A 14781-nucleotide genomic window follows, 5' to 3' on the forward strand; every position below is an offset into this window, starting at 1 on the left:
TAGTGTCTGGTAATTAAAGTCGGTTGACAACTAGTGAAAAACTATAAGATGTTTAGTGTCTTTTGTTAATGATAAACAATTAACTTCAGGTATTTACTTCAACAAGATGAAACTAAATATCAAAAAAACAAGATGAAACTTGCAATAAGAAGTTTTCCATTCCGATCCCAACCACAATTCTGTAATTTAAGGTCAGCGCATATAGATTAGATGAACACTTAAATATATTAGATATGGAAAAATTAAATACTTCCTCCGTTTCAAATAGATACAACTCTTTCTAAAACACAGACTTTTAGGCAATTTTCGGAGAGAAGAGAGATAGAGAGAAAGAAAAATAAGGACCAATGTAATAGAAGAGAGATAGAGAGGATTTATTTCCCAAAAAGAAAGTGATGCATCTAATATGAAACACCTATTTTTCGAAAGTGTAGCTATCTATTTTGAAATGGAGAAAGTAACAAGTTAACAACTATATTCTTCCACTCTGTTTTCTGTTACAGTGAAGTAGTGAACTGAAGTGTGACAAAAAAAGACCACGGGGAGCTCAGTAGTACAAAGAGGGTGTAATGAAATGTCAGATTCCTTCACTGTTAATCCTCGTACTCTGTCTCCTCGTCGTCATCATCGTTATTTTCCCGGTACCTCCATCCATCTTCACCATTGTCACAGTCTTCTTCTGTTTCTTCACTATCTTCTTCCTCATATACCTCCTCTTTGATTGGCCATGGTTTTTTAACCACATTTAATTGAGCTGGAGAGACACCAGAGCCTTTACGTTGTGACATCTTTGACGGAGGTAATTTTATATTTGGCTTAGGCTTACTGTGTTTTAAGTTCTTTGCAATTGAGCGTTTAGAGACATACGCATCTTGGTCACTAGCTTCATCCATCTCATTGTCGACATTGCTAGGTTGTGCAGTCTTGGGAGCTTCTTCTGCATAATGACCAGGATGTTCTCTCCTCAGATGGAGGTTCAACTTATACTCGTGGATGTAAGCCTTGTCACATCCTTCATAAGGGCAAGTATAAGGCCTGTCAGAGGATGCCGAATACGCTCCAGCAGCAGCAGGCTTGGGGGTTTTTACAGGCTTCTCCACAGGAGGAGTGTATTTTGTCACTTCAGCTGAATTCTGAAACTAGCAAAATGAGAAATGTAACCGACACGAAAGCATGATATATTCATATCTCCTTCACTAAAGACAAACTAAAAAATATAAGTACCCATTTATCTAGAACCAGAGGGGCAAACTAAAATTTGGGTCCAGACAGACATAGAAGCTGCATTAGCAACCTAAACAGGCACAACTATATTCTCCTAAAAGTCCAGGAACACTTGAAAGGTTTGCATAAAAAGAATTCACAATGCCGTGGCATAATGTCAAGTGACATGTTCAATTCAATAGCACGATATAGGCACCTCAGATGCTTTGGACTACAACAAACTAATCAAAAGTTGTTTAAAAACACCACCTTCATAATTCGGAAAGTTTACTATCTATACATACATAATAAAAGGTGTTGTGATGCCAGGACATCCATCACATGGCACCTCCGTCATGCTATGAAAATCTTCCATGTCATTCTCAACATCAGCCATTTACCAAAATTAAACTAATGTAAAAAAGCTAACGACAAAGCTCGATCTTGAGACCACATTGACTAATTAAGACGACTTATCCACTAAGCTAATTAATTTTAAGTGATTATTTTTCTTGACTATAAATGTTTCTCCATTCCTTTTAACATTTCATTTTATCAATGAGCTGTCTCAATAATACTCCCTCTATTCCATATCTACCGCGACACTTTTATTTAGCATGGACCCACTATATTTTATTATCAGTCACTCTATCGCAACACTTTTATTTTAGCATGGTGCCACATCCGTCACATGAGATTCTATTAAAAAAATTGTGTTGCAAAAGACAAATAGAAAACTTTGTAGGAGTCCTCGAACCCATGACCATTTACTCTTCATGTCATTAACCAGCTACCAAGCTACAATTTTTGTTGTAACATATCTACTCCCTCTGTTCCATATCTACCGCGACACTTTTATTTCAGCATGGACCCACAATATTTTATTATCAGTCACTCTATCGCAACACTTTTATTTTAGCATGGACCCACTCGCTAGCATGGTGCCACATCCGTCACATGAGATTCTATTAAAAAAAAATGTGTTGCAAAAGACAAATAGAAAACTTTGTAGGAGCCCTCGAACCCATGACCATTTACTCTTCATGTCATTAACCAGCTACCAAGCTACAATTTTTGTTTGTAACAAGTCATCAAATTCAATTCACCAAAATGGTGAATAGCCCCCATTAAGGCATTAACTATGCTTGTTCCTAAAATTAACCCCAATACATCTCATTCTAGCAATTAATTCCCATTACCCACATCGATTGTGAAATCACACTGCAATTACATTATTAGGTGAAAATAACAACTAAAAGATATAAGATATTTTGGTATGTTTCATACAGTGATGTACGCTTATATACATGTATTTTCTCTTGTATGTAAGGCCAACAGAACTATTGAAGATCAAGTAAGAAGCATGCAACATTCAACAGGCTTTTTCTTCTTCCCCCAAAGTCCTAACCTTAGCCTAGACATTAACTTTGCTTTAACCTTTATTAGACAATCATGAACCAACATCCTGATGCAATTCATAAACCCCACTCACTCAACTATTAGTCGCTCTCATCATACCATCACCTGATTCTTCCCGGATCCAGTTCTTTTTTAGAGTTCCAAATATAGAAGTCATTAGATCAAAGGCTACGATGCTTGGACACGGGTACGTGTGTCCGGCACAGATACATACCCGAGTATAGAAGAAGACATTGTATTGGCCAGCAAAGAAGGTTCCTTGAACACCTAGACCTACCAGAAACTGCTGCATCCGTTTTCGGATCAGACCCATATTCGGTGTCAGGTCGTGCTCGACATATTCCAAGCATCACATATAAGGGTTATAGGATTCCAAATCTTGGCCTTTTGACTTGGGGAAAAATTATGAGTGAGATTCTACTTCAAAATTTTTGTGGAGAGCTCTCATGATTTGGCCTGGCTTTTAGATAGTCTCCATTAATTATCTGCAATAAAACTGAATCTTAGAAACTGAATTCATAAACTTTGGCAAGATTTCCTTAGGTCCCTCTTGGATTGGAATAAAGAAATATTTAAAGTAAAATTTATCCAAGTGTTCATATTTCCAATGAACACTGGTGCATAATACAGTATAAAATTTTCACCAAAATATGTAAGTGAGGTTTGATTTCACTATTGTATAGGTAACTGGCCTAATTGCTATACTGGGAGGTCAAGGGGGTTAATTTTACAAGCAAGTAGAGGGTAATTCGCATATTTTGCACTTATAAGTGAGTCTCTCTAATACAGGAATTGAGGACGATGATTTACTAACTTTAATCCATAAAAACATTCTCCTAGATGTTGGTTCAGCGAGGCTTTGCATGGCAATTAGTCTGGAAACACTACACTACAAAGGTGTATCTATGCTTAATTAGTAATAGCTTGGACGACAAGCAAGAGTACTGAAGCACCTATCTACACATACAAGTAACCTCTAATTAAGTCATTATAGGACTCCTGACATCCTACTTCATTTAAGATTTGGCTTACGATTCAAAATTCCACTTGTAATAGGTTTTTCTTGTTTAAGAACTCTCTTCACAATTCACATATAACTTTTCATAAAAATCACATTTGGTAATCAAACACGTACAGATTTATCACCTAAACTTATGTGTCAAAATTAGTGGGTAAACTATTATAGGAGGCCAGCAGAAGTGAGTATTTACAACAAATGTTGATAAACTCCGACTTCGGAAAAGCAACTGTGTCTAAAACAATGTGGCAAGTATGGTGCATTCATCACTACATTCATATCGTCTCTCTTACCTTCCCCTTTGGTTCAAAACGCCATTGGAGTCAACATCATGGAATATTGAGGAAAGCCTTGATTTTGGAAGAATCCCTTTGGTTTATAACTTATCGCTGTTCCTATGAAATTAAGTTACCAAAAATTACGGTTTTATATATTTTGCCTATAGATAAATTAGTGTCACCTAATCAATGATGAAGTTCAATAAGGGACTAAAGGTTGATCTCAAGCCTAAGAGGATGCCTCTTGCTAGTTCATATTAAGGACAACTACTAGACATTGAGTATCCAATCCACACTATGCCTTCCATCTGGGTCTCAAAACTATTTGCAAAATGGACAAGGAGCATGATAAAGCACATAGTACAAGGAGGATGGTGAATGCATGAAAGAAATAATACAAGGATCTTAGTTTTAAAAGGCGCTAGGCACAACGAGGTGCAAGGCACAAGGTGAAGGCGCATGCATCTTGTTCGTGAGGCGCACATTTAATTATTATTACTTTGGTTTTTAATGCTTTTATATTTTTCTGTTTTTCTACTTTATTTTTATTTTTTATGGATATTATTTTTATTTAAAAGAAACTAAAACAGACATGGGATAAAATAGAGTAAACATATTACAAAAACTGCAGCCTCCAAAAAGAAAAAGGGAAATAGAAGAATTTGGCAGTTTTTATAAAAAAAAAAAATAGTGTTAAAAGAAAGAGGAAAATATTAGTGAGAAAGAATAAAGTATTAGAGAGAAAGAAATACATGAAGAAGATCGAAGAGAGAGAAAAGGAAAGAAGAGCAGATCCAAGAAGATCAAAGAAGCAAATCGAAGAGAGAGAACAACGAACGAAGAGAAGATCAAAGAGAGAGAGAAAGAAGAGCAGATCAAAGAGAGAGAAAACCAAACCTGAAAACCTCTGCCACCGGCCACCGTTCACACATAAAGTGCCGTCGGCCACCGGAGATGGCTCGCCGACAACTTCTGTCGAATCTACAACCACCAATTTGGGTACTGGTTCACAGTTCGCAAATTAGGGTTTTCACAATTAGGGATTTCAATTTGTGGGTTTAAATGAAGTAAATTCGTGTAATCAAATGAGGGCTTTTGCTCATTTTGTAGAATAAAGACTGTAATTTTGATTTTAAGAAATTTTGATTTTAAGAAATTTTGCTTTTTCAAAGGTTTTTAGGAGGATCTTCTTCCCTTCTCACGCATCTAGCCCGAAAGCGACTTAGGCGCGTGCCTTGCGCCTCTCAAAAAGCGGCCTAAGGAGCGCACCTAGCTACGCCCATCATAGATCACCTCGCCTAGGTCTTCCAAGGCGATTTTCCTTGCGCCTAAGGACGGCTAACTCCTGGGTCCACCTTGGGCGCGCTTTTTAAAACTAAGACGAGGAAGGTCATCACAAAATGGTAATTAGTCAAGTATATTCACAACGATGAAAAGGGTTCAACTGGAGAAAATGGGGTCCTACGTTCTTGTTTTGGGGAAAGCGAAGAGAGATTGCAATTAAAAAGCTTCTTAAGAATGGTAAGAGAGACTCGTTTATGCACATTGAAGCCTAAGGCTAGCCTCCATCAAAGGCACACCTATCTCGAGGAGTGTTACTAGCTTTGTTGCATCACACCCTCATGGAAAGTATGCAAGCAGGTGACTAAGGCAACCTCTATCAAAGCTCGAGGCGACCTCTACTAAAGCTCGAGGCAATAACTTAATCACTACATATAAGGGAGGCGCACATAATAAGGAATATGAGAGAGATAGAAATAGATAAAAAGCGGGATCCATATGATGAAGAGAGAGGTAGAGATACCATATTATAAAAAATGGATATGTAACAACTATCCATGTAAAAAAGTGAAAGTATCACCCTTCAAAATGACAAAGAACCACCATTTATAATCCAACAAAACTTCTATTAGTCTAATAGTAGGGCATAGTTTGTGTAAATCGTCAAAATTGTTTAGGGAAAGCCACGTTTATGGCTGAACTAGGGGTGTTGGCTTTATAATGTCACATAATCCCTTTATTCTTTTATTAATCACTACATATAGAGTTTCAAACCTCCGAACACACAACTTTGACCATCAATATCTTCAATTATCTATATTGAAAATTATAAAAAGTTCATATTTTGCAATTACATATAGAGATGAATGTCATGAATCTAACAAATCCCACATGACTATTTTTATTCTTACATATAAATCAAGATAGATGGTCAAAGGTGAATGTGTACATAGTGTAAAAGTCCAAATGTAGTAATTATTAAAGAACGGAGAAAGTATATAGATTTCCATAGTAGCATATATTTTCGTTCTTATATTATTAAATAGAAAATTGTCGTTCAATATTGTATCAAGAGTATAGCCTTTGTATTATAGCCTAGGTATGTAGCATGCAGTAGAGCATATCGTCAGACAATTTTGGGCAATGTTGATGTCAATGTTGTTAAATAATGACCTTCAGACTCTCACTGATCATACTAGTCATTCAACTGAAAATTAAACTCCCAATTCAGTACATCTGTTACGACCTACAATACCAGATGCACAGTAAAAGAAAAAGAATAGAAGATCATATTCAGCTCTTAAAGGGAACAGAGAGGGACAGAAGTGTAATGCAGGGTGAAACCGAAGCATGATAACGAGAAGCTTGGGCATCTGTTGTTTTGTGATTAAAAATTTATAATGAACATAAAACAAAATGCATATATGGTAGAAGTCTGCCACAGGGCAGCAATAAAAATTATCAAGGATTCTGACCACAAACAATAGGAGTCGAGCTAGAATAGTCAACAAATGTACATTTAGATAAACCAATAATTAAATAATAGATACACAAAGCACTGACCTTTTCATGGTGAGATGCAATATGATTTTTAAGCTTATATTCATGTGCATATCTCTTGCCACAGTCAGGGTACGGACAGATGTGATAATTTTCTTGGGAATGTGTTTTCATGTGGGATCTCAAATTGAAATCCAGGGAGAATGCCTGCATATACATACCATAGATGAGTAAGAAAACTGAAAAAAAGGAAAGATTCAGGCAAATTAAAGCAAGAATATGAAGAAAAGCCGGTTACATGCTGAGATTCTAATAGCAGAGTAAATCATGTACAAATTACAATGCAGGAGCTGAATCAGGTCATGTTTATACATTTACACGCGAACTAAAGGGGGCAAGCTGTGGAAGATTTAACTACAACAAACTGCCATAATGGACCTGGCTTAATGAAGCTGCCACGATTGAAGCCAATCGTGCAGCACAAACTGCTGAGCTGCATGCTCACTTCATCTGGCTTTTAATTTTCAAATTACTCAGGGTTAAGAGCATAATACAACCGCACTTAGTGCTCCATGGTTGTAAGAGTGAGCCCATTGGATGATCTACAAACTAGATCATGAGGAGAGAGGGAGAAAAATATTATAAAGAATTAGGAAAAAGAAAAAAAGAGGAGAGAGAGAAGGATGATCAGATCATTACAATGATCTGATCATTGTTGGATCATAGTTAAAGCTCATGAAAGAGAATAATTGGTAGGCCCATATATGGTGAGTTGGCAACAATCTAATGGCATTAAAAAAACCAATCAAATGGTTAAAAAGCCCAAAATTGTAGATCATCCATTGTGGGTGAAAAAAGCATAAAAACTAATGATAGATCATAAGTGAGGTGGAAGAGAGAGGAAATATTAAAATAATTGATGATCCAAATTTTTGGATCAACCATTGTGTATACTCTAAGGTTCAGGATGGAGATATCCACTTATTTTTATATCGACCGGAATGATACGTCATTGTCAAATAACTGATGGTAGCAACTTTCTCTTACTAGGTCAAAGAAGCTTGATTAACGTAAAGGGAACCTTCTCATTTCCTGGCAACAGGAAGAGAAAGAGTACATATCAGCACAACGACAGCTTATATAGAGTAGCTTCAATCGTGGGTATTCTTCCACTGAGTAGGACTTAGCGATGATCCCAAATTTCAATCTTTCAAATACATTCTCGGGCAGAATTTTTAGGATACCCCATGGGTACTCAAGAAAGGGCAGTAATAAAATCTTAAAAGCTGAGCCTACATATGACTTCTACTTTATCTGTACCAATTGCTCAAGGGAAGGTATGAGAGAGCCACTCATTTTTCTTTATTTTTGACAGGTCGATTCCTGCGTGTCCTTGAGAAGAAAAGACCCTCAAATAGGTGCTTAACCAGTAGCTTGATTTGAAATTTTAATGCAAGGAACGTTGGTGCACGGGTGCATCCCATCAAAATAAAAAAAATTAAGAAGAAAACTGAAGTCGATGCTTTAGTATAGTCCTCGCTGTAAGGTTATATCCTCGTGGCCTGTCTTAAGTCTTAACACAAACAATGGAACAGAAAGACAAACAAAGAGGGAAAATAGAGTAATAAAGAGAACCATAATGAGAGAGAAAAAATATTCCCGAAAACAATTTTATTATCGTTAAGCAGAAAAAAAAATCTATTAAGTAGTTGATTACTGATATAGCTTAGCTAATTAAATGATAGATGAATCACCTTGCCACAGCCCTCGTGGGGACAAACAAAATCTCTCTCGCCAGTATGGATGAGAAAGTGCCTCTTCAACTTTGAACTGTCCAAAAATTTCTGCAGGAAAACAGAGTTAAATTGTCTAAGATACTATACACAGCCTAAAAGAAATTTTATATGAGATCCAACAGATGACAACAATATTAAGGCTATGTTCTGTTGGACTGAATTGAACTATATTTGTTTGAACTGAACTGAATTGAATGAAAACTATGAGAGGAAACTAACTGAACTGAATTGAATTGTCCTGGACTGAACTGAATTTGTCTGAACTGAAGTAAATTTTTATTAATTCGGTCCAAAAGAACAGAGCCTAAATAGCATAAGAACAGCAGTATTAAGGATGCATTAATATTTGCAGCAGTAACAGTCAGGATATAATTACCAAAAAAAAAAGGATATCAAGCTAGTCATAGAGGTTAAACCAAATAATGACAAGTCTAATTTAAGACATAGCTGACAATCATAAGCAAGTATTCTAATTCTCATAATCCACTTTAGACATTTACCCAATAAAATATCACAAGCATTTCATAAAGCCATATTTACTCAAGGGATATGACAAACTTGGTGTCATTGCTAAATATATCCAGTAACTTTGAGTGAAGAACAAGTAGGATAGTATCTCAGCTTCTATACATCATTATCACAAGCCAGGATAAAGGAGAAGGGTTGCGGTAGGTGACAAACCAGCACAAAATTTATTCACATCCATGAGCACGAGCCATTATCAACTGACCCAATTTTGATGGGATCAAGGCTCTGACATTGTTGTCGTTTTATATTATCTCAAGCAAAAATGAAACCTTCAATAAAGTGAAAGTATTATTGGTAAAAAGTTGGTACAAGAAAAATATCAAACAGATTTTTTATTTTTCAGAATTCTAATTCCCCAGATTGGTCACTCATATAGAAGTTACCGAATAATAAAATCACTTCACATGACCTGCATCATTGCTATACAAACTACATAATTTTCTTACCACGATAGTGTAGATAAGTGGAGACTCGGACATTGCAGTTTTAAACACCAATTTATATATTTTTGGTATAGAGAGGAGATCAGATTAAAATGATTTCATGTTACACAACACATTTTAGAACTTAATAGGAAATCTTAATGCTCAGGGTTCATTCAACACGCTATATGGGACTATTAGTGAAACAAAAGCTAAAACATGAGAATATAACCTTTCCACATCCCTCATAGTGACAAACATATTGCCTCTCTCCATGGATATGGGAATGTTTCCTCAAAGCCCCAGCATCAATAAAAGTCTTTCCGCAACCATCATAGCTGCAGAGGAAAAGAACCTCCGTTGTTGGTTCAGGTTCTGGCTCTGGTGCCTCCGGTTCTTTTGTCTTCTCTTTCAAAGCCTTCAACGCATCCTCTGCAAACAAAAGGGTATTTTAACTAATCCCGTTATGCACAATGAAATGATAGATCAGGTAAGTCTGGAAGACAAAAGGCACTAGTAATCAAGTGAAGCAAGTAACTGTGCAAAGTGAAACTGGTCAGGGCACAGATATCTAGCACATAACAACACGCAATTCCTTGAAAAGTGTAACGAATTGACTCCAAGAACAGAGAATCAGAACAATAAGTGCCAAGAATTAGTAGAGAATGGAGAAAAGAAAAGAACAGGAAAAAAATTACAGAAAAGATGGATGTAGTGGATTGATGGATAGATGGATATCTGAGAAGCTTAATTACAGAAAATTCTAGGCATTTGACTGGCCTAAAACTCTCCCTAGATAAAAATGCAACACCCCTTCTGAATGAGCATACTCTTCCTGCTCTTTCTTATCATACCAGTTTCCCCCTAATAAATTTCTTGAGCTGGCACTTCTTCTAAAAAAAGACTCAGAGCTCGTTATTTCAGGACTTATGCCAATAAGGTTGATCACCCACTACAAATTCTGCACCTCCTCAACCTGCTTTCATTTTCTGTTGTGCGGTGAGGTTCATCCTTATGTCATCAAGAAGAGTATCACGCTCTTGCAAGGGACAGTCCAAACTCTACATCAAAGTATGACCCTTGACAATTTTGGTGAGATGGGGTGGGTCACCCCATAGGAGCAACTCAGCAGTACCATCCAAATGAAACAACTCTCTCCAAAGACCATTCATGAAAACCGCGGTGACGAAACACCGACTTGGCAAATATAGCAGTGAACATCGTCAATGGATACTTAGAAGTTAGAACTTACTAAAGAAATGGGCAAATTTGTGAGACGATCCACGACAACCAGAATAGAATCTACCCCCTTGGAGATTGGCAGTGCTTCTATAAAGTTTATAACGATTTCTTCCTAAATTCTGCTCTGTAGTGGTATAATTTAAAGCAAATTTACCATATTCTAATTACAGTGCTTGTCTTGTTGACAAACCACACATTGAAAGACATGGATAATGACATCCTTGTGAAAAACCAACCAGAACCTGTTGACAGTCAGCATTCTATAGGCACCCTGAGTGTTCGCCCACCACCTAGTCATGATAATCTCTGAAGAGGATTGGCATAAACGCCGGAGTGTGACATACTGTCTTTTGTACAGAGATGGTCCATCTACCATGTTGAACCCCCATGTAAGGTGTACCCCATCTATATTTAACATGTCTATCTTAATATGTTCCATTGCTGGGCCTTGATCCACCTCCCGTCACAAATCTTTCTAGTCCACCCACTTGTAGATACAAGTGCATTCGTGTCCAAAATTCAATCTAACCCAGTGTTGTGTGTCACAGGGTAACTGCAACTTTGTTGGAGGCCCCAGGTTCATATACGATTTCAAAATTAAACCGAATACATTTGGCCATCCATTTTTACTAAGCTGCCAATTTCTCTTTGTTGCATAAAAAATTTAAGTGATTATCAATCAGTCTGGATGAGAAAATGACGCCCAAGATAATAGGGATTCTACTTTTGAATAGACTAACATATTACCATCAACTCTTTGAGTAGATCGGCCCGTGTCATATGCAAGGAGACGAAAAAAGAAAGAGAGAAAGCAAAAAATAGATACATTGGCAAAATAACAACCAGATGTTTCTGGGGGTCAAAAACAGGACAAGCTTGCCATAGTTTAGCACAATATATTTCAGGACTTTAAACCTGCCACGTGAATTCTTTCATAAAGTTCTGTATTATGTGACTAGCTTAGGACTTGTGGGCTGTATGCAAATATAGAGATCTGAAAAAATTCCAAGGAGGAATATAATAGAAGGAACAATCTACTGCTTGACAAGGAGAACCAACTAGAAAAAAGGTCAAACGAAGATACAGAACCATAGTTACCATACGCTCTCAACTTTATCAAAGCATATTCATAATATTTCACAGCGACCAACTAAAGAAAACAAGAGAAACAAAGAACTGCATATGCTTAAATTGTGGGAAGTGTGGACAAAATGAGTTATTCTAACCTGTAATCCATTTTTGAAGATAGCATTTCCCTCCGGTTGCCACAACGTCTTGGGGAACCCTACCACAAGACCATTAGCTAATCAGAAATTGTGACGGATGATAATACAAAAGTTGCAGAAAATGCAACACATCAGACAAGATGGGTAATGCATGCCAATTTCTCTCAAGATTTAAGTTGATTTTTCAGTTCATCCTAATTCAACTATTGCGAAATTATCTTTCATTGACTATGCTGATTCTTGCTTCGTTCTAGATTATAGAGGTTCTTGGATGTAAATTGCTTTATGCCATATTTATAATCAAGTTCACCCTTGACTTACCCTATTTATCTTTGCAAATAGAAGGATTAAATCATGATCCTCCCTTATTTGGACACAAGTTTCACACTATTCCATAAATAATGATCTTTGTGGTCAAGCAAAATTTCGAGCAAATCACATAAAATCCTTGCAGACCCACCTCAAACACTTTACACAAGTTGGTACAATATTGATGTGCAATTTGAAAGTTCTTAAATCAGATATTCCCGCCCCCTTCCAATGCACTTTCACATGCTTCTTTCAGGTTTTTCCCCTTTTTTGGGGTTATTTTAGAGAGGGAAGGTGGATAGAATCAAGGATTGGGTTTCCTACGAAAGATAGCATAAACTTTTGAAGCAAATCCACAATTGCAGAGATATAGATAGCATAGGAGAGCGTAAAAACGGGAAGAGGGAATACCAAACAAGGCAGGGAGAAATGAGAATGCTTGGAAATGCAAGCGCTAGTTAGCAAAAAGCACACACCAAGAAAAGGGAGATAGCATGAAGTAGGCTTCCAAGTTAGGTAATGTATATGAGTTCTGTCTATTTCATATGAATTATGGGGTGCAGGCTTCTAAGTAATCATTCATTCAACACATACTCTCTCTGGTTTTTATTAGCTACCCACTTTCCTTCTTAAGTCATCCTTTATTAGTTTATGCACTTTTTTTCTCAGTTTTTGAAACGTTCCACAGATTTTTAATTATTATCTTTGGACTAAAGTTTTTCTATTTGTCGTTCTATGAATCACTCACACTAACTTAATATAAATTAATATTTTTTCTTTCCTTCTATGTCCCACACACTATTTCTCCTAGAGCTTTGTGCACAAAAAAGTGGATAAAGTAATTAAAATTGGAAGGAGTATAACTCAATCATAAATGATAGTTTGGTCATATTATATTGCAAAAATAGTTCTTAAACTATAATATTGCAAATTTGAGGTCAAAAATCCATTTATGTGAACTTTTATGCCACGTTAGCCGCGATCCATTACATCATCAACTACAAGATGCTTCCACTACATTACGACACGACAGTTACCATAAATGCAACCGCATCTGTAATATTCTTCCTTGGGTGATATTGACTAAGTATTTAACATGAAATTTAGTTACTTAGCTTGACTTATGCTTAATTCAAAGTATAAGCCCCCTTAGACTTGTAGCTCATTAAAGCTAGAAGCTAAGAATTCTGTATACTGATATCGACCATATTGAACTCATGGCTCAAAATAGACTCTCACTGAAGTATAAGTCCCCATAATCACCAATAACTTTGTAAATAACAATAGGCACATAGATCCTATAATCACTAAAACAAAAACACATTTTTAATCTTGTCCACCTTGGAATCCCTCATTCCCTAACAAAAAATGGTTTTCAGAAATATACAATTGAAGTAATGTAGTCACTGTATACTGGTTTTCCCATTTGTCTGCAAAATCCAAATACCTTAAAACCAGTTACCCACATACATCCCTAAATTCCAAGTTTATGTACTTCTTTCCAAGTATACCAATGACAGCAGATGATTCCATTACACTAAAACACACTCTTCACTTTTTCAGTTGATGTTTCCAAGATTACCAAATTCAAACTAACCACTTCATTACACCAAAGTTTCTGTGATTAAAACACATGTAGTTTCCAATATATTGAGCAAATAGTGCATAGAATCCACCATGGGTTACATAACAAGGTACGAATCTCCTCCATACACAACACTATATTAACCCAATTGGCCAATTCATACATTCAATACCCTTCCAACCTCAAACATTGTCGATACGAGCAGGTAGCTAAACTACAATTACTCCATTAAATTTACGGCACCAAGCACTTGCTACTTCCGTTATCTACATACCAAATTCATCACTTCTCAAATATCACAATGAGTGGGTTTCAGAAAAAATATCACAGTGAGTGGGTTTCACTAAAAAAAACACAATGAGCATATAATGGTTTACCAAGCGTGATACGATCAGCATGCGGTAATTTACGCGGATTTCAGGATAGTCTTTCCCAAACCCCATATGGCTATTCTCCACAATGATCAAATACCCAGATTAGTTAAGTGAAAGGCCTAATTTCCACAAAAAACAAGACCAACTACACCAATATCAATTCCTAAGCACCCAATTAGTTACTTGCAGCACCAATCAAAATATTTCAAGGGCGATGATTGACAAAAATATGTTATGCCTAAAATTACATGTAAAAAAAAAAGTGAAAATAAAAGAGAAATACCATTCTTTCACCCATTTAGTAGCTGGAGTTTTGGATTTCATAATTGGGCGTCTGTCGAACAAATTCTGCGACATATGAATCTCCATGTCCTTTCTGTATTGCAAAATTGGCAATTACGAATTTACGATCAATGAATTTAGTGATGAGGATTTATTAGGGTTAGGGTTCGGTTCGCCCGAGTTGTGACGGATTTCAACTCTAGCGAACCGAACTTTACCGGTTCAGACAGCCACACGAACCGCGAACAGCGAGCCACGCACGACCTCCAGTAGAGAAAACTAACGCAGGAGGGAGAACAGAACTAACGCAGCCACGCA

The 14781-nt window shown here is 36.6% G+C and overlaps 1 protein-coding gene across 3 annotated transcripts; it reads right to left on the reverse strand.

The window, feature by feature from the left end:
• Positions 1-206: 206 nt before the first annotated feature.
• Positions 207-14775, reverse strand: LOC104887124 (hypothetical protein). Of its 3 annotated transcripts, none has more exons than XM_048638218.2 (7): positions 14682-14775; positions 14465-14557; positions 11914-11972; positions 9678-9877; positions 8454-8543; positions 6763-6906; positions 207-1139 (listed from the first exon to the last, which is right to left on the reverse strand). In XM_048638218.2, exons 2-7 carry the CDS (start codon positions 14548-14550, stop codon positions 594-596), a joined length of 1125 nt encoding a protein of 374 aa, XP_048494175.1. In that variant the 5' UTR covers positions 14551-14557; positions 14682-14775; the 3' UTR covers positions 207-593. The 3 variants fall into 3 exon arrangements, with proteins under 3 accessions (XP_048494175.1, XP_048494174.1, XP_010670022.2); XM_048638217.2 differs by having other exon boundaries at positions 14704-14765; XM_010671720.4 differs by having other exon boundaries at positions 207-1133; positions 14465-14775.
• Positions 14776-14781: the final 6 nt, after the last annotated feature.

The sequence above is a fragment of the Beta vulgaris genome, chromosome 2, assembly GCF_026745355.1.
Source record: "Beta vulgaris subsp. vulgaris cultivar EL10 chromosome 2, EL10.2, whole genome shotgun sequence".
Classification (NCBI taxonomy): domain Eukaryota; kingdom Viridiplantae; phylum Streptophyta; class Magnoliopsida; order Caryophyllales; family Amaranthaceae; genus Beta; species Beta vulgaris.